At 38.2% G+C, this 21,155-nt stretch overlaps 1 protein-coding gene across 4 annotated transcripts in view; it reads left to right on the top strand.

Annotated features, from left to right (window-relative positions):
* Positions 1 to 3,913: 3,913 nt before the first annotated feature.
* The window catches only part of Osbpl11 (oxysterol binding protein like 11), an 80,103-nt gene continuing 62,861 nt past the window's right edge, over positions 3,914 to 21,155 (top strand). The window contains exons 1-2 of one of the 4 annotated variants that reach the window (XM_046457996.2): positions 3,914 to 3,996; positions 4,697 to 4,944. In XM_046457996.2, the coding sequence (XP_046313952.1) occupies positions 4,748 to 4,944 (197 nt within the window). In that variant the 5' untranslated portion in view covers positions 3,914 to 3,996; positions 4,697 to 4,747. Of the gene's footprint in view, positions 4,364 to 4,696; positions 4,945 to 21,155 lie in introns of all 4 variants that reach the window. The other 3 variants (XM_046457993.2, XM_046457995.2, XM_046457992.2) reach the window with 3 other exon arrangements.

Here is a 21,155-nt window from a genome sequence, read left to right as displayed (position 1 = left end):
ATTGTTACCTGTCTTTCTAGTAGCTGTATCAGTCTGTTATGAGTTTGGTTAGCCCGAGCCAGTCTCCAAATCTCACCATTGTTGGGAGCAATGACAAAACAGTTTCAGGATCTCTAAAACTGAAAAGTACGTGTTGTCCCTTGACCTTGGATTGGCCTGTTCCTCCATCGCACTTGCCATTACTCTAATGAAGTCATTCACTCATAGGCTTCTTTTCCTTTATTAGAGTCTGGATAATCATGTATTAGTGTGGGTTACTTCTGTCACTGGCCGACCTTACTGATTATATATATATATATATATATATATATATATATATCTTCATTTCACTCAGCATTGAACTATAAATAGATACATGGCCATTACATATCATAGTTGGCTATTACAATGGCCCCCATACCATTTCCATTTTTCCTTGACAAAGGAGTTTGAATTTATTCCATATATAATGAAAAATTTGTTGGATGATTCTGAGTTTTATTTATTTATTTATTTCGTACTGGGAATTCAAACCAGGGTTCCTCTACCACTGAGCTACGTTTTGAGACAGGATATCACTAAGTTGATGAGGCTGGCCTTGAACTTGCAATCCTCATGCTTCAGCCTCCCAAGTGGCTGAGATTACAGGTGTGCTCCACCATGCCTGGCTGGTTCTGTGTTTTAAAGGGGCACAATCAGAGTTGTGATATGTCACATGCATAGGAAGTCTGCAAGTGGAGAGGCCTATAAGAACATTATTATTCTATTGCACATCCAATCCATTTGCAGTACTGTAGTCCCAACCCAGATACAGTTTGGGTCCTCTTACTTTTCTCTGTCCCCAAGGCCATCACTGTAGTCCAAGCCACTGACATTTCGATCTTATTTCCTATAATTGCCTTCTAACTAGTCTCCCGGCTTTTTCTCAATATAAAGTCAATACTTTATGTGACAGCAGATACTTTAACAATAACAATAAAGTTATTGTTAAAGTATCTGCTGCCACATAAAGTATTGACTTTATATTGCCTACCATAAATTCTCCCATTTGAAGTGCAAAATTAAGTGAGTTTTAGTGTATTCACAAAATTGTAACCATCATCACTATCTAATTTTAGAACAGTTTCATTTCCTCACCCAGTAGAACCCATACCCTTTAACAGTCATTTCTCATTCCTTCTTTCTCCTAGTTCCAGCAACAAGTAATCTACATTGTCTTTTTGTGTTTATCTGTTCTTGTCATTTTATATAAATGGAAGCACACAACATGTTACTTTTTTGTGTCTTACTCCTTTCACTTAGATTAGAATCATTCTGCCTGGCACTGTGGCTCATGCCTGTCATCCCAGCAGCTCCAGAGTCTGAGGCAGGAGGAGTACGAGCTGAAAGCAAACCTCAGCAAAAGTGAGGCACCAAGTAACTCAGTGAGACCCTGTCTCTAAATAAAATACAAAATAGGGCTGAGGATGTGACCAGTGGTCAAGTGCCCCTGAGTTAAATCCCTGGTACCAAAATAAAATAAAGCTTTCAAGGTCCATCTGTATTGTAGCATGTACCAATTCTTCATTCTTCTTCATGGCCAATTATATTCCATTGTATGGAACACTTCACATATTTGTTAAAAAGTATGAGGGTTCAAATATTTCCATATACAACAACACTGGTTATTATCTTTTTTTTTTTAACCACCCTAATGAGGTTTAAGCAGTATCTCTTTGTAGTTTTTATTTGTAGTTCCTTGATGACTAATGATATTGAGAATCTCTTAGTGTATTTATGGGCCTTTGTATAAACTTCAGATAAATGTCTATTCAGATCCTTTGCTTTTTGGGGAGCGGGGAGGTTATGGGGCACTCAATCACTGAACCACATCCCCAGCTCTTTTTTATATTTTATTTACAGACAGGGTCTTACTGAGTTGCTTAGTGCCTAAGTTGCTGAGGCATCCTTTACGCGTTTTTAAAGTGTGTTATTTATATTTTTACTATTGAATTGCAAGAGTGCTCTACATATTCTAGATATGTCCTTTATCAAATATATAATTTGCAAATATTTTCTTCCCTTCTATAGCTTGTCATTTCACTTTATACATAGTATTGATTAAAGAATAAAAGTTGCAAGTTGTGGTGGTGCATGTCTGCAATCCTAGCAACTTAGGTGGCTGAGGCACAAGGATCCTGAGTTCAAAGCCAGCTCAACAACTTAGCGAGGTCCTAAAGCAACTCAGGGAGAGCCTGTCTCAAAATAAAAAATAAAAAATTGCTGGGGTGTGGCTCACTGGTTACATACCACTGAATTCCACCCCTGGTACCAAAAAGAACCTCAAACAACAAAAAAAAAGTTTTTAATTTTCATGAAGACCAGTCTATTTTTGTTGTTGCTGTTGTTGTTGTTGCTTGGGTTTCCTAACATCCGCCCCCAACCAACCCTATAAAGGGGACTGAACCCAGGGGAACTTTACCATTGAGCTACATCTCCAGCTCTTTTTATTTTTCTATTTTGAGACAGGGTCTTCTCTAAATTGCCCAGGCTAGCCTTGGATTTGTGATCCTCCAGCCTTCACCTTTGGATTATTGGCATTTACCACTGTACCTGGCTTGCTGCTTGTTCTTTGATGTTGCATCTAAGAAAGCTTTACCTAATGTCAGGTCGTGAAGATTTATTCCTGATTTTCTTGTAAGATTTTTCTGTTTTTTATTTTTCTTCATGTAAGAGTTTTATAGTTTTAGCTCTTACATTTATGCTTTTGATATATTTTGAGTTTATTTGTGTATGGTATGAGGTAGAAGTCCAACTTTCATTCTTCTGCATGTTATCATCCAACTGTTCTAGCATCATTTGCTGAAAAGACTAGAGCTTCTAAAACTGTAAATCAGTTCACAAACCTCCTCTGATTAAAATCTTCCTTGACTTTCCATTTCCTCTGGCTCACTTCACTTTCATTTCACAAGGCTCTCTGTCATGCTCCAGGCTCCAGGTCTTTCATTTCCCAGAATAGGTAGAATTGCTTTTCCCTTAGCTTCTTCATTTTTCTTCATGTTTCACTTTAAATGTCATCTCCTTATAGATGACTTTCCTTGATGGCTCTTTTAAAGTAAGTTTCCATCCTATCTCACTTGTTTTCTATATCATACCCTCCCCCCCTTTTTTCTTTTTCCTTTTTGAGACTGTGTCTTGCTACAGCCCAGGCTGGCCCTAACTCCTATGCTCAAGTGATCCTCCTGCCTTAGCCCTCTGATTAGCTGGAACTATCGGTGCACACTACCATGCCTGGCTCTCATTCTCTTTTAATTTTTCTCCATAACCTTAATTATATCTGATTTACTTTACTGCTTTTTCATTTTGAGTATTACTTCTTTGCATCTTCCCTAGCGTTTTGCATACAGTTTACTTTAAGTTCAATTCACAAGTCATGATGGTAGAAAGTAGAATTTACAATTAGAAGGGGCTTTAGAAATCTTCTAAACAATCACTATTTTTCAAATGCAAAAACAAGGTCTAAAGAGGGTGTGGGACTAGTCTGGGTCAGGAAATCACCTAGCCTAGCCTTGGTTCTTATGGCTCTAACTTCCGAGACAGAAAACAAAATTTTTTCCATTTCTAAGACTGATTTGCCTCACTGCCAGGTTTTCCTTTTCTACAAAAGAAATGAAACAAAGAGGTGTTTTTAGTTTTCTTTTGCAAATGATTTTTTTTTTTTAAAGCTTTCTTCCTCGAAGACGTGGAAGAGTGCTTCAAATGGAAGGTTAGGACCTAGCAGGAAGATGGGAAGCCACTCAGGAGAGCACTAGCTCTGAAAAGGGGCTCCTTTGTTTCTCCCTCCTTCGCAGTTGCTTTTCTAGGTGCCGCTTCCCGCTGAGAGCTTTCTTTCCCTTCAGCCTCCTGGGCATAGCTTCCCCGAGGCTCCGCCCCCTTCAGGGCCCAGGTGCCCTAATCCAAGATGGCGCCTGGCGCTTCGGCTCTAAGGGAAGTGAGCTCACACTACTCCGGAAGGGAAGGCGGGAAGACAGCAGGCGGGTGGGTGACCCGCTGTGGGGCTGTGGGTGGGGCGGCGGCCGCGGCCCTGGTATTCCCATTTGGCTGGACAGAGGGTGAGGGATTCCCCCGCCCCTAGAAATCCAGCCGAGGACCACGACCCAGTGGCGTTGGACGAAGTCGCCCCTGAACAGCTCGCCTCTGGACGAAGGAGAGGTGGCCCGGGGAGCCGGCATCCCGCCCCCGGTGGCCTCCTTCCCGACCCTCCTCCGGGCTGCTCGCGCCAGCCCCTGTTCTGTCTCTTGTCTGCGGCGGGAACCGCCGAGCTGGCTGGACGGAATCCTCCCCTTTGAGGGTCGGCCGGAGGAGAAGAGGAGGGAGCGCGGTGGGTCAGCCCCGCAGCCCGGAGGTCAGGCCACCAGACCCTTTTCTGTGGTCCTCTGTCCTTCGCCCAGCCCTTTTAGCCCCCAAATCCGCTACCTCCCCCAAGCTCCTTCGGCTTCTCCTTTGAGTATGTCACCAAGCTTTCTTAGCTGGGTGATTTTTTTCCTTCTTGCTTTTGTCAGGAGGGAAATATATTTCTGAAGAATACCTGCTCTCAGGGCTTCCCTGCCCTCTTACAAGTTTTAACTTAAGAGGGAATGCGCATTTTGCTTTCCTGGATCATTGATGGTTCCCATTCTAGACGCAATCTGATTTAACAACTGGGATTATATTTAGCTTTTTTTTTTTTTTTTTAAAGCACCTACAAAACTCCTCTAAGGAGTTGTTCTCTCCCGCCCGCGAAGGGCAGATGGACTTTGGAGTTAAGATGCAGGGGAGTGAACCAGTGTCGACAATGAAAGTCTCCGAGAGTGAAGGAAAGCTGGAGGGCCTGGCCACAGCCGTGACCCCGAATAAGAACAGTAGCAACAGCAGCTGTGCTGGTGGAATCAGTAGTAGCAGCAGCAGCAGCAGCCGCGGTGGCAGTGCAAAAGGCTGGCAGTATAGGTATGGTCCTTCTCCAAGGTGATTTTCTGGGGTGGAGGTGGAGGTGAGTAAACTGGAGTCTGTATATTGCAGTTGAAGGGGAAAGTTTGTCCTCTGGCTTCAAGAAGCAACTGATAAATCTACTTGGACCTGGGACCTGACCGATCATTAGCAAGATTCAGTTCATTCAACAGGTATTTATTTAGGGGCTTTTGAGGAAGGCAGAAATGTATCCCTGAACTTCCTCTACAACCAGAGTTATTTCTTCCTTTAATTTAATTCTGTACTCACTTCTGTTTTTGCCTGTGTTGTAATTTGTTTACAAGCCTGCCTTCTCTGACAGACTGTGAGGACAGAACTGTTAAACTCAGCTCTCTCCAGAGGCTAACAAATACTGGGTGCACAAAACATTTGTAATAGACTCTTGCCCTCTGGATGTTTGTGACTTAGAAGAGGGGATATGCATACATAATTTGAATTCTCATAGGAATGAAAAACTTTTTGGAACAGGGAGAGAGTCTTGGAAAAGCAACAGAAGTTGCATTTTAGTTTTTGATGCTTTATACCTAAAATAGAATTAATATCTATTATTTTAAGAATGAATGAAATCAGAACGTCCCATAGTGTTGGAACTAAATGGATGAATTCTTAAGTGTTGGTTAATTGCCTGTGTGCTTAATTGTAGTCCTTTATGGCCCTTGTGCAATTTGTATTTGTGAAAAGTATGTGAAACTTGGAAGGTGTTAAAGCCAAGATTTTGTGTGGGATATATACTTACCATGAATATTATCCATATATGTGAAATATGTGTGACTGTATTAACATATCAAAGTGGAGTCATGATAACTTTTATTGGTAAATAACTGTAGGACAGAATATATTTAGTTACTGTGAGATATTTAGGCTCATTTTTGGAATCAGCATAATTTTTTTCTTTTTCTTTCTTTGTGTGTGTGTGTGTGTGTGTGTGTGTTTTTAAAGAGAGAGGGAGAGAGAGAGAATATTTAATATTTATTTTTTAGTTATCGGCGGACACAACATCTTTGTTTGTATGTGGTGCTGCGGATTGAACCCGGGCCGCGCGCATGCCAGGCAAGCGCGCTACTTGAGCCACATCCTCAGCCCCATGTGTGTGTGTTTTAATATTTATTTTTTAGTTGTAGTTGGACACAATACCTTTATTTCATTTATTTATTTTTATGTGGTGCTGAGGATCGAACCCAGGGTTTTGCACATGTGAGGCGAGCGCTCTATTGCTGAGCCACAACCCCAGCCGCTGTGTGTGTGTTTTAACACTAATCATAAAGATTATCAGTTGCTTTGAGGAATATTTTTATATAATTGAAGTAAAATTCCAGGTAGTCAGAAGTCAGTCTTCTGTTTTTAAAAAAATACCTTTATTTAATTTATTTTTTATACCTTCATTTTGTTTATTTATTTATTATGTGGTGCTGAGGATCAAACCCAGTGCCTCATAAATGCTAGATAAGAGCTCTATCACTGAGCTATACCTCCAGTCCAGAGGGTAAATCTTCTGATATCTTTAACTCTTGAAACTCAGTTTCAATTGAAATGGAAAATAAACAGATTTCTTAGCACTGGGAGAGTTGTCAAAAAGCCATCTACTTTAGTTCTCTACTTTTTGGTACTTGGGATTGAACTCGACCACTGAGCCACATCCTCAGCCCTATTTTGTATTTTATTTGGACACAGGGTCTCACTGAGTTGCTTAGCACCTCACTTTTGCTGAGGCTAGCTTTGAAGATCCTCCTGCCTCAGCCTCCCAAGATACTGGGATTACAGGTGTGTGTCACTGAATCCAGCTATTTCTCTACTTTTAATTCAGAGTCTTGTTATCCCTTATTTAGGATATTATTTAAGGGTTGCGTGATTTTCAAATTACAATCTATTAGAATCACTTACCAAAAAGTTATAGGGTAAATGTAACAGAGGAAACAGCAAATGACAATGTAAAACATTCAAAGATTTGAAAAATTAATATGCATGTACATCCTAGTATAGTTACAATGACTTAAAGTTTCCAGGGGAGTCCACTCTATTTAAGAAGGCAGAGAGCAACTAAGCTAGGAGGCATGCCTCTAATCCCAGTGACTCAGAAGGTTGAGGCAAGAAGATGGCAAATCAAGGTTAGCCTAGGCAATTTAGATCCCATCTCAAAATAAAATTTAAAAATGGGCTGGGCACAGTGGTGCATACCTGTAATCACAGTGGCTCCGGAGGCTGAGGCTGGAGGATCGCAAGTTCAAAGCCAGCCTCAGCACCTCAGTGAGGCCCTAAGCGACTCTGCGAGACCCTGTCTCAAAATAAAATATAAAAAGGCTGGGGATGTGGCTCAGTGGTTAAGTGCTTCTGAGTTCCATCCCTGGTACCAAAGTGAGGGAAGAGGAGAACCACAACACCACCAAAACAGGGTAAGGATGTAGTTAGCAGAAAAGAATACTTGCTGCTGGGCTGGGGTTGTGGCTCAGCAGTAGAGCGCTCACCTAGCAGTTGCGAGGCCCTGGGTTCGATCCTCAGCACCACATAAAAATAAACAAAGTTATTGTGTCCAAATATATATATATATATATATATATATATATATATATAAAAGAATACTTGCCTACTATGCACAAAGCTATGGTTCCAACTCTAGTGTATGTGTTGCACACACATGCACATGTAAAAGGCAGAGAACTGTGATACAGTGAACAAATTTAAGGAAAATAGCTTTTAAAACAAAAAAGAAAAAGGTGCTTCTGTATGGAAAATTTAATTATGTAGAATTCTTCAAGGATCGGACAAATAAGGCATTACTGTTGTTTTGTTTTTAAATTTTTTTAGTTGTAGATGGACACAATACCTCTGTTTTGTTTATTCATTTTTTTATGTGATGGTGAGGATCGAACCCAGTGCCTCACACATGTTAGGCGAGCGCTCTACCACTGAGCCACAACTCCAGCCCCAGCATTACTGTTTTACATCCTGAATATGTGTTTTGATTTTAATGTATTTTATTTAGGATATCAGGTAGTTTCCTCCATTGTCCTGCATTGCTTCCTCTTCCCTGGCTTCTCCTGAGATTAAGTCTGAAGATTTTAAAAACAAAGCAAGAATTACAGAACCCAGGTTTTCTAATCCTTCCTTTTAAAAACAGTTCACATTCACTGCCCCTCATTTATCACCCAACCCATGGCAGTTTGATCTGTTTTGCCTTTGAACTGAATAAATTGTTAGGTCTTTACCATGAAGATAAGAGGAATTACCAGTTACCTCCATCTGAGTAAAGCTTTCCATTGTACAAAATCATTTATAGGATAGCACCTAATTATAAAAATGTTTTAGTTTCATTGGTTTTATGAGCAGATTATGTATTATAATTAGAGCTCAAATGTGATAATTTTTTTCACTAGATTTCTTTTGAAATTATTAGATAAAGTAGGTTTGGGAAACTTTATTACTCAAAACAGTAAAGACTGAGGGTGTAGCACAGTGGTAGAGTGCTTGCCTAACATGCACAAGGCCCTGAGTTCCATCCCCAGCACCACAGGGGGGAAAAAAAGAATGATAAAGTCATTTATACTTGTACAGATTTTTTTTTTTTTTTTCAGTGCTGAAAATTGAACCCAGGGCCTTATGCTTATAAGGCAAGTACTCTACCTCTAGGCTATAGCCCTAGCCCTTGGAATTTTTCTCATCTAAGTTGTAGTGGAACAAATGCCTCCTGATTCAATAAAAAATATCTGGGGCTAACTTAATAAATTTTAAAAAGTCATAAGCCTGATCATGACTGAGCATAGTATACTATGATATTTTGGACCTTTAAGCTTTATATTATTTTGCATTATAGTAGTGGTAAATTTGTCATTGTTGGTACTTTTTATTTGGATGTTATTTTATAGTTAGGCTAAGGAATTGTCTGAAATACGTTTATGAAGATTAAACTGTAAGTTTGTGAAGGTGGGATCTCAGTGTAAATTTGTTTTTAAAAGTTGGTGGTATTCTTTGTTTATAATCTTTAGATAGATTGCAGTATATTGAAAGTTGTTTCTGAAAACTATTGGTTTGTGGATTTACTGTATCTTTTTTTTGTTTTGGTTGATATGCTGTATTTTGGGTATTTGTTTTCTTATTTGTTTGTTTACTTTTGCAGTGCTGAGGATTAAACTCATGACCTAATGCATGCTGGGCAAGTTCTCTACCACTGAACTATACCCCCAGCCCAGAAGAGAATATTCTTGATGTAAATTATACTACCTAGAGAAAAGGGAACATTTTTATGTTCTTTCCTAGCTAAGAAGTCTCCTGTATTTATTTTGCTTAATGAAGTGATTTGTGAACAGACTTATTCAGTAATAGATATTTTAAGAAAAAGAAAACTTGAATGTTTCAATTTGTTGAGACAGTGAACTAAAGAGAATTCCAGTTTCTCTGCTAATCTGGTTATGAGGACCCCTACCCTCTGACCTCTTTTCAACTTCCCAATACTAGCCTTAAACTTGTGATCCTTGTGCCTCAGCCTCCCAAATAACTTGAGATTTACAGGCTAGTGACACTCACCTAAGGAGGCGTTCTTTGTTATTATTTCTTGGATTGTGCTATCAGATAGACAACAATTAAATGCTACTGTAAATCTATTTTGGAACTAAGTATGGATTAAAGCCAGATAGAGGTATGTACTAAGATAGACATTCATTCAGATGGGGAAGATGACAGTAGGATTTTTAGTGACCTATTCTCTTGGTGTGAGATCCTTCATTGAAATGGCTACTGGGAAGATGAGACATAAAAAAATATGAGATCAGTGAAATATTGTACTAGAAAGCAATCCTTTTCTTAAACATTTTTAATATGAAATTTAATGTTGGCCTTATTTTGAGAATTAACTTTTGAAATAACAGTTTTCTGTTGAAAACAATGTGTAGAAACTGGGCACAGTGGTGCATGCCTATAATACTGGCAATTGGGGAGATTGAGGCAGGAAGATCACTTAGTGAGATTCTATCTCAAAATAAAAAATAAATAGGGCTGGGGATGGAGCTTGGTGGTAAAGCACACCTGGATTCAATCCATAGTACCCCAAAGAATAAAAAGTAAAAAGTAAAAAGAAAAAATATTTTAAGAGTTTTTCAGAGTATTGTATATATATTTTAGGCCAAAAAAGACATCTAACTAACAGAAGAACACTTACACAGAGATTTAAATTGATTTGGCCCAGGTCACTCAAGGTGCTAGTTAGTCAGAAAGTCAGAACTAGATAGATCCTCTACCCTTGGGTGCTCATTCTACAATGTAACAGCTAGTTCATACTTAAGTTTTAGAAACTTAATTTTAAATATCAGGGATATTGAAAAGCCTACTAGTCATGTCTAAACATCTTGTTGAGATGGGTAAGTTACATCCTGTGTTTGTTGGTAAACAATTGCTGCCAGGAGGCCAGTGTGAGGAGATGCCCATTTTTTTAAGTTGAGGAGTAAGAGTTAAATTAGTGCAGCTTCTTTGAAGAACAGATCAACAGTGTCTATAAAAGCTAAAAATGTGAGAATCTTTCATGTAGGAATTTCTTTGTTACCATATGTACAACTTGGTTTGTGGTAGCATTGTTTACAGTAGTAAAGGCCTGGAAACCAGTGCTCATCAGTAGGAGAACTGGTTAAATATATAACCACTATACAGTGCATTGCTAAGCAAATGTTAAATATGAATTAGAAACACTTGTAATGAAACGAAACATCCCTAAGAAGACTGTTCCATGTGAGGTATGGAACAGTGTAAATAATTGCATCCATTTGTTATATTTGTTATGAGTACTGAAGTCTCTTGTCTTTGACTCAAGAGTCTCATGTCTACTGCCAACATCCATGAATTGTGGTAGGCTAATTTGCTAGTTTGTAAGTAGGGTAAATCTCATATAGTTCCTGACAGGATACCTATTGGTGCTGAATGTTGAACCTAGGCCCTTGAGCTTGCTAAGCACGCACTCTACCACTGAGCTATACTCCAGCCAGAAATTCTTTTTTTATTTTTTATTTTTTTTAAAGTGAAGGACTTGTCCATTGTTTGTTTGTTTAATATTTATTTTTTAGTTTTTGGCACAACATCTTTGTATGTGGTGCTGAGGATCGAACCCGGGCCGCACGCATGCCAGGCGAGCGCGCTACCGCTTGAGCCACATCCCCAGCCCCAAGAAATTCTTTTTTTAAATGAAAAGAAGTAGAAGTCTCAGGGCGTTAGGTTCCAATATTCTCATTTGAAAGTGTCACGCTTGCAAAGATAAGAGAGACTTAGAAATGTGATCTAGAAAATGAGCCTTTTGCCAGCAGAAGTACTGACTTCCTAGAGTGGGAGAAAATCAATGTTTGTGAAGCACTCACCATGTTTAAGTATTCTTCAAACATATAGGGGTTGAAATATATAATCTCTTATTCTTGCTTCATTATAATCTACAAGATAGACGTTCCTAGTCCCTGTGTACAGATGAGGAAATTTAAGTATAGATGTGTTATCTGCCCAAGATCAAATTGGAATTCAAATCTAAATCTGTCTGCTGGTAATTGCATGCTCTTTTCACCATCATCAAACAGCTTTCTAACTTGGTGGAGGTGTTAGAGGTGACTTTCTACTTTGCCAGGTAGGAGTTTTTGTGCCATTTGTTTTTCAAGCTCTGTGGTCAAGTGTCTAGTTGTGAGAATCAGATTATGCACAGTGTATTCTTCTTTTTGAGTTTTTCCCCTTGGTCTAGGTGGGTGAACACTTGACAGCCCTGCTTCTCAAACTTTGTGAAATATCTCTAACAAAATTAGACAGTTGGTACCCTCAGGGCATCTAGTTTGTGATTAAGGTGGCTTGTGACTGGCTATACCTTTCTTGGAATTTTCTTGTTATCTTCAAATTTCAAAAGAATTTTATAGTCCACTCTGTAATGTCTATATCTATATATTTGTCTATCACTATACCTGTTATTCAGTTTTGGGGAGGCCAATAAATAATATTCTGTGTTCAGGACAAGCTGAGACAGAAAACTCACAATCAGGTTACAATCAAGTGGTATTTTTTCTTAGTGTGGTAAAATATAATAATATGAAATTTACCATTTAAACCATTTTAAGTGATATTTGAGTGGCATTATGTTAACATTGTTACACAACCATTCTACTGTTCATCTCCATACTTTTTTTAGTCATTCAGATGAAAACTGTCTATCCATTAAGCAAAAACTTGCCATTCCCCCTCTCTCTAGCCCCTGACAACTAGTAATCTACCTCATCTGTATGAATTTACTACTCTAAGTATTTTATTTAAGTAGAATTGTATAATATTTGTGTTTGGCTTATTTTATTTAACCTAATGCTTTTGAGGCTAACCATTTTGTTAACCATCATGTTATTTTTATTTATTTATTTTTAATCAGAGCTTTATGGTTACACATAGTAGTTGGTTTCATCCTGACAAACTCATCTATGCATGGAAATCTATTTTAGTTCACGATCCCTCCTTTTCCCTCCTGTTTCCCCTGCTCTTTTTCTCTTTCCTCTACTAGATATCTTTTTGCTCAACTATTAATTTGTATTTGATTGGTTCTTTATGTAATTTTATCCTTCCCTCTCCTTTTCCTTTAAGGAAAAGATACAGGTATCTCTCTGTATTATCTCTATTTTATTTTCTTAAAGATAATACAGAGAGATACCTGAGACAGCTTATAAAGATAAGTGATTTATTTTGGGGTTGGCCTATAATTATAGAGATTCCAGTCCAAGATCAGGGGGTATGGGCCTCTGATGAGGCCAACATCATGGCAGGAGTGGGTAGCAGAGTAAAAACCTCTTATATCACAAGCTAGGAAGCAAAAGGAAAGAATGAAGAGGAGACTAGGGTCCCCTCTAAGGACATGTTCCTAGTAACCTAAGGACCTCCCATAAGGCCCCACCTCCTAAGGTCAACAGCACTTCCTAATAGTACCCTCTGGGGATCAAGCCTTGTACACGTGGCCCTCTGGAGGACATTCAGCATCCAAACTGTAGCAACCGTTTTGTAGAATGTGCCAGATTTTCCTTCCTTTTGGAAGCTGCATAATCTTCCATTGTGTGTGTATATTTACATTGTTTCCTCCTTGGGATATTTTGAAATTGGTGTACAGGTATGTGTTTGAGTCTCTGCCATGCAGTACTTTTGTATATACCCAGAAGTGAAATTGATGGACCATATGTAATTCCATGTCTTAATTTTTTCTGAGGAACTGCCATAGTTTTCCATAGCAGTGGCACCATTTCACATTCTTACCATCAATGCATAAGGGTTCCAATTTCTCCCTATCCTCACCACAAGGGGGAGCAGTCAGGGTGGGGAGTGGTGGGAGAGGACAAGAGGTCTCAGGGCAAGTTCTCCACATGGACATGTGTGAGGAGAGAGCAAATATCTTTTTAACATTTATGTGAGTTTTGATATAAAAATGCTTTAATTTCTTACAGTCATGTAAATTTGTGCTAAAAAAAAAAAAATTGTAGTTTTTACCCTGTTCCACTAGGTACTCAGCCCAGTTTTGGGTATGTGTATTCTATTTTAGGAATTAAGGATTTATGGGAATCTCAGTTCTATATCCCCAAAAAGTATTGTTCATAGAGTCACACTGGAAAGTTCTAAAATATTTAATTTATGCTGGTGTGGGTATGTGTTCAGGGGAGCTGGGGATAGGACTCGGGTCTGGAGAATGCTAAGCAAGTGATCTACTATTGATCTATCCTCCAGTTCGCTTTTTAATTTTTATTTTCATATATTACTCAGGCTGGTGTTGAACTTCTGGCTCAAACAATCTGTCTCAGCCTCCCAAATAGCTGGGACTATTTGCATACACTACCTAGTCCTGCTCATTTCATAATGTTAATAAGTGTAAATTGCTCTGTGCCTGGTATTCCACTTATTTCAGATAATTGATCTTTTTCTTTTGGTACTGGAGTTTGAACCCAGGGACACCTTATCACTGAGCTACATCTCCAGAACTTTTAATTTTTTTATTTTGAAACAGGGTCTTGCAAAGTTGCTTAGGGCCTCCCTAAGTTGCTGAGACTGGCCTCAAACTTGCAATCCTCTTGCCTCAGCCTCCTAAATTGCTGGGATAACAGGTGTGCACCACCATACTCAGCAATTGAACATTTAAAAAATGTTTTATTTGATTGTAAAAATAATATGAAAATTGGGAAATGTAAAACATTAAAGGGAACAAGGTAAATACCACTGATAATTCTTCCATCTAGTGATAAACCACAATTGCTATTTTATGTACTTTTATTCTGTGCATACATTTTATATATTACATAACATTTTGTGACTTGCAATTTTAATGATCATAATAAACAGTACCCTTTGTTAGAAATTCATAAACATTTTAATTAGTGAATACTACTTCGTTTAGTTTGTCCCCCCTTTTATCTCCCTGCCACACACACTTCTTTTTTTTTTTTAACCACTATAAATAGTGCCATAGTGAACATAGTGGTGCATTAACTTTGTCTACAAAGTTGTGTTGTTTTTGTTTGGGTTTTTTTTTTTTTTTTAAAAAAAAACATTTTTAGCTGTAGATGGACACAGTATCTTTTATTTATTTTTTTATGTGGTGCTGAGAATTGAACCCAGTGCCTCATACATGCTAGGCAAATGCTGTACCACTGATCCACAACCCCAACCCTGTTTCAGGTTTTTGTTTTGGTCTACATTTCTAAACATTTGTTTTAGACTCATTATCTAGTAGTGAAATTTAGGCCAAAGAGCATTAACTTTTTTTTTTTTTTTTTTTTAAGACTCTTTGCAGGAGAGAGGACAGAAAAATTTTGCTTCTCTCTTTCTATCGTTTAATTCATTCAACATTTATTGAGTACCTGTTGTATCTCAGGCCATACTCTAGGTGCTAAAGGGATGAATAAGAAGTAGTCATTGCTACTGGGGAAATTAAAAAGTTAAATAAATTACAAGCTGGGCACAGTGGTACATGCCTGTAATCTCAGTGCCTTGGGAGGCTAAGGCAGGAAGATCCCAAGTTGGAGGCCAGCCTTAGCAACCTTGTGAGTGAGACCCTGTCTCAAAAGAAAAAATAAAAAGAGGATGGGGGTGAAGTTCTATGACAGAGCACCCCTGGGTTCAATTCCTAATACCAAATAAATAAATAAATAGTTCTTCCATGTCTAAATACCTAATTACAGATATTCAGAATTTGTATGTATATTGATAATGAGTGGTTGGGTTCCCTAGTTAAGCAGACTTAGAGACTTTGGGGCAACAAGTTATTCATTGAATGGAATCTTGGTGGCTAATTGGAAGGTTCACTGCAGTTAATTCCTTGAGCTGTCTGGATCTACTCTACATACACATATACCTGGGAGCAGCTCCCCCAGGATTCCAGTAGGCTGGCTCCAGTTCTTCTGGTCCATAATCAAGGAGCCACATCTGTGTTGGCTTTCTTGCTGACAGAGTCCCTAGGTGGCACAGGACATCACATGCAAGAGACAGAGAGCACACTTACAGAGTTTTTGTTTGTACAGCAGGAGGAGGTACCTATGCTGTAGCCACTACTATTACTTGATGTCAGTTGCTTTTTCCTCAGCTAAGTAAACTACTCCCTCCCTTCATCATGCTATTTATTGATTGGTTGATTGATTTATACATACATACATACATACATACATACCAGGAGTTGAACCCACTTAACCACTGAGCCACATCCCCAGCCCTTATTTGTATTTTATTTAGAGAAAGGGTCTTGCTAAGTTGCTTAGGGCTTCACTAAGTTGCTGAGGCTGGTTTTGAACTCTTAATCCTCCTGCCTCAGCCTCCTGAGCTGCTGGGATTATAGACATGCATTACCATGCCTGGCCATCATGCTCTTTATAGTCCATGAAATGAACCAAAACTATACCTTTTCAAAGGATACTTTTTGCCTCATAGAAATAGGGATTTTAACCTGTACCTTGACTGGTACCTTCTTTTTATTGACAACAGCTTGCATAAATTATTGCCTGTAGTTAAATGCTATAAGGTGTCTGTTAGGGTTCTTCCCAGGAATAGAGCCAATAGGATGTATTTATATATCTATGCCAACAGATATAGATTTGTGTCTTTTTATATGTGGGGAATTGATGGAGATTGAGATTCTGAGGAATTGGTTCATGTTATTATACACACTCAAAATACAAAGCTCTGCTAGCTGCAAGATGAAGACTGAAGAAAACTGGTGGTGTAATTTCAGCTTGAGTCTGAGGGCCTGAGACCCAGGGAAGCCAATGATTTAAATTCCTGCACAAGGCCAGGACATGACCAGTGTTCTAGTTCAGATAGGCATACAGGAAGGAAATGAATCTTCCCTCCTTCCATTTTTTTTTTTTTTATAAATACTGATTTTTTTTGTATACTGAAAAACACCTTCACAGACACCCAGAAATAGTGTTTATTATAGGAATCCTATGGCCCAATCAAGTTGACACATTAAATTAACCTTCACAGTATCTAATTCTTCTGTCTAGGCTCTGAAGCCCACCTGTTCCCCATTTCCCTCTTACTCCTGAGTCTTGAATCTTTTTACTCCTTCCTTCCCATTATGTACTTAGAACTACCCTCTTTTAAGCCCACTTCCCATCCCCTTAGCCATCCCTGTTTCTTCTAGTTGCTCTTCATTTATTGCCAGCTGGCCCTGTCCTTAGTAAAATTTCTCTAAACTGTCATCTTTGGGTTGTTAAAATCTAATAGAAATGTCTTAATCTTCTTCTTACTTATCTTTCTCTCAGTAGTACTTGGCCACAGACTTAAATCTTAAGACTCTGGTTACTGTATTCTCATAGTTTTCTACCTTCTATTTCTCAACTCCTGATCACTTGCTTCTCTTGCTTGCACTTAAGATTTTTCTTTAGAGTTCTCCTTAAACCCTGTTTCATCCCTCATAATTTACTTCCTAGGTAATCTTATTTGCCATCATGTTTTCAAATATTTTCTATGTATATATGCTGAAGACTTCGAAATTAATATCTCAGACATAAATATTGTCATCACCTTACAGGATATCTCCCTGTATATGTTCTGTAATACCCTTAAATCCAACATATTAAATTGGATTAATTGCAGAATTTTCTCTGCAACCTCTATTTCAGTAAAGGCATTAGTTACTCACCCTTGCCCTTTTTATTTTTTGTTTTGAGACTGAGTTTTCACTAGGTTGCCGAGGCTGACTTCACTTGGCAATCCTCTTGTCTCAGAGTCTTGAGAAGATGGGATTACAGGCATGCACCACTGCTCCTGACTCAATTTTGGTGGTAGTGGGATTGAACCCAGGGCCGGGCACATGCTAGGCACACAGAGCTACATTTCAGTCCTTCCATAGCATTTTTTTTTAAATACCGGGGATTGAACCCAGCATTGCTTTACTACTTAGCCACATCCCCAACTCTTTTATTTTTTATTTTGAGATAGGATCTTATTAAGTTGCTGAGTCTGATTTTGTTCTTACTATACTCCTGCCTTAGCCCCCACAGGTCTCTGGGATTACAGGTGTGTACCACTGTACCTGGCTTATAGTTTATTTTATTTTTTTAGTTTTAGTTGGACACAATACCTTTATTTTATTTTATTTTTACTGGTTGTTCAAAACATTACAAAGCTCTTGACATATCATATTTCATACATTAGATTCAAGTGGGTTATGTTTATTTATTTATTTTTATTTGGTGCTGAGGATTGAACCCAGTGCCTTGAACATGCTAGGTAAACACTCTACTGCTGAGCCCAACCCCTTATAGTTTATTTTTCAGTGTCTTAAGTTTTTTGCTTTTTTGTTTTGTTTTAGTCCTGGGGACTGAGCCCAGGGGCACTCAATCGCTGAACCACATCCTCAGTCCTTTTTTTGTATTTTTAGGACCTTGCTAAGTTGCTGAGACTGGCTTTCAACTCACAGACCTCCTGCCTCAGCCTTCTGAGCTGTGTCTTAAGTTTTTTCGACTGTCACTTCTACTTCATAGAACACGAAATAGTTTGATATAATCAGATATGTAGTGTGTTCCCACTTTCATAATTAGATTTTATTAAAATAGATACATTAAAATCTATAAAAACTGACATTTTATTTTTTCAAAAAAGACTACAATTTTAGTTTTTCTTTTTCTCCTTTTTTTTTTTAAGTTGTAGATGGACACAATACCTTTATTTTATTTATATATTTTTATGTGGTGCTGAGGATTGAACCCATAAACATGCTAGGCAAGTGCTCCACCACTGATCCACAACCCCAGCCCTCTCCTTATTTTTTATTGGTGCATTATAATTATACATGATAGTGGGATTTATTGTTACATACTTATACATGAACATGAGGTAACAGCATAATTTAATCAATATTGTTCCCTAGTATTTCTCCTTTCCTTCCTGCCCCTGGTCCTTTTCCTCTACACTACTATTTTCCCTTTGAAAATTCACCTGTTTTAAATGAGTAAAGCCGGAAGGTTGGAGGTACTATATGCTAACTCAGTCATAGGTTGAGTATCCTTTATCAGGAACATTTGGGGGGTTGGGACTGTAGCTCAGTGGCAGAGTGCTTGCCTAACATGTGTGAGGCACTGGGTTTGATTCTTAGCACCACATAAAAATAAACAAAATAAAGGCATAGTGTCCATCTACAACTACCAAAAAAAAAAAAAAAAAAAAAAGAAACACTTGGGACCAGAAATGTTTCAGGGTTCACAGCTTTCAGATTTTAGAATATTTGTATAGAGTTTATTGGTGAGCATTTCTAATCTGAAATCCTTGCATGTTTAACCTGTATCAAAGAATTTGGAGTGAACCAAAAAGATGTTGTCACATGGCTCTTTATGCTAGCCACCAGATGGCACAGTCATTCCATGTTAGCTGATTGCATTAAATAGTAGCTGTGGCTTGAGATACATAAAAAAGAGGAAGATGAGGGACAGTGCAACCAGCTGTTCCAAAGAATAGAATGTTCTTACTTTGACCCTTTGAAATCTGGGGACAGATGTTTTATTTAGTAAAAATAAGCCGAAAGTTTGTAGTTGCTTATTTGAATTTGGTCCTTTTGAGTCAGGCTTTATGCTATTATCAAATAAGCCATGACAGTATCCTTGTAATTTTTGTGAGAAAGTTAACTCTTTAGATATATGCATCGATAAAATATAACAATAAAAAATACACAAAACATTACTATATTGTGATATATAAGGGTACACTTTAGATTGTTTTAGTGTATGATATTGAAATTGTCTGCTTTTAAAAATTCATTGTTAACTACTAAATGACTGATAGTAATAACTTGGAAATGTGAATTATTGTTAGTAAAATGAAAGTAGTGACTGAGAAAAGGTAAAAGAAATGATGCATTTTCTTTGATTGCTTTTATAATTAATTTTTTTTTTTTTTTAATTTGGAGATGGACACAGTACCTTTGTTTTGTTTATTTTTATGTGGTGCCGGGGATTGAACCCAGTGCCTCACACATGCTAGGCAAGTGTTCTGCCATGGAGCTACAACCCCAGCCCCTGATTGCTTTTAAATAAAACCTTTTTTCTTCAGATATACATGTTATATGTAAGGTTTTCAAAAGATTCTCCCTATAGTTTGCATTATTTGAAGAATACATGCAGTTCTAGAACCTACAGTCCTAATTGCTTCTACTACATGCTAATGGCTATGAATTGACCCTTGTTTAGAACCAAAGACTTAGCATAAAGAACCTAGATTAAGGAGAAATTCCCTAAATAGTGAATTATGAAATATCTTGTCATTTTTTTTAATCTTTTTTTTTTAATTTTTTATTGTTGGTTGTTCAAAACATTACAAATTTCTTGACATATCATATTCCACACTTTGATTCAAGTGGGTTATGAACTCCCACCTTCACCCCATACACAGATTGCAGAATCACATCAGTTACACATCCATTGATTTACATATTGCCATACTAGTGTCTATTGTGCTCCGCTGCCTTTCCCATCCTCCACCATCCCCCCTCCCCTCCTCTCCCCTCCCCTCCCCTCCTCTCTCTCTACCCCCTCCACTGTATAACCCTGAGGGTCTCCTTCCATTTCCATGCAATTTCCCTTCTCTCTCCCCTTCCCTCCCACCTCTCATCCCTGTTAAATGTTAATCTTCTTCTCCTGCTCTTCATCCGTACTCTGTTCTTAGTTACTCTCCTTATATCAAAGAAGACATTTGGCATTTGTTTTTTAGGGATTGGCTAGCTTAGGTATCATTATGATATCATGGATTTAAAAAAAAAAAAGAAATATCTTGTCATGTTGAGGAAATATCTAATTTAGGTTATGTACTACCAGCCTTTTTGTGGATTGTTGGACAGTATAAATGTAGAGGTTATATAGTTCCAGGATAAAATGGACTAGTAAGTTTTATAGGTAAGAATAGGTTAGAGAAGATGAACTTAGGTGTTAAATACCTAAAACAGAAAACAGAGAAGGAATTCTGTGGAAAATTATTTTGAGACAGTCTCCATGGGCACTGGGATTCCTGTGATTCTCAAAGAGCTATTTAAGCCTGAACCTTGAGAAAGGTGTGGGAACCCGACAAGCAAAGTATTTCTCTGCTTCTTGAAGTACCAAAGGAACAGAAAGAAGTAACTTGGATGTGACTTGGGGATGGAAGTATAGAAACTCTAGCCAAAACCCCAAAGGGGTTTTCTAGAGAAGAATCCTTTCTTGCTAGGTGCCATGGCATATGCCTATAATCCTCGGGACTTGGGAAGGTGAGGCAGGAGGATTGTAAGTTAAAGGCCAGCCTCAGCAACTTAACAAGACCTTGTCTCAAAATAAAAAATAAAGAGGGCTGGGGCTGGTAAAGCACCTCTGCATTCAATCCCCAGTGGCCAAAAAAAAAAAAAAAAAAAAAGAGTGAGGAGAGGAAGAGGAAGGAAAGGGGTAGGGAGGGGACTTTCTTTTAGTTGCATGGTTTAGAAAATATTGAAATGAGAATTCAGCTGGTGCTGTCAGTTTTAATAACATGGCAGAATAGTGTTTAGTTATCAGAACTTTGGGCTGACATTTTAGAAACCTTTGTTTTCCTGAGATTAATGACCTGAAACCAAAAAGCACTTGAAGAGTTTCATTTAATAAACAATGTTGCTTGCTAACCATGGAATGGAAGAAAAATGCAGGGGGTGGGGGGACATGTACTCAGTGTTTACTCCAGCTACTCCAGGCACACAGAAGACTAAGGCAGAAGGATCAAAAGTTCAA

The sequence above is a fragment of the Marmota monax genome, unplaced genomic scaffold (genome assembly GCF_021218885.2).
Source record: "Marmota monax isolate L192 unplaced genomic scaffold, Marmota_monax_Labrador192_F-V1.1 WCK01_AAM20220418_F8-fsc00052, whole genome shotgun sequence".
Lineage (NCBI taxonomy): Eukaryota > Metazoa > Chordata > Mammalia > Rodentia > Sciuridae > Marmota > Marmota monax.
This window is presented reverse-complemented; position numbering and strand designations above follow the sequence as displayed.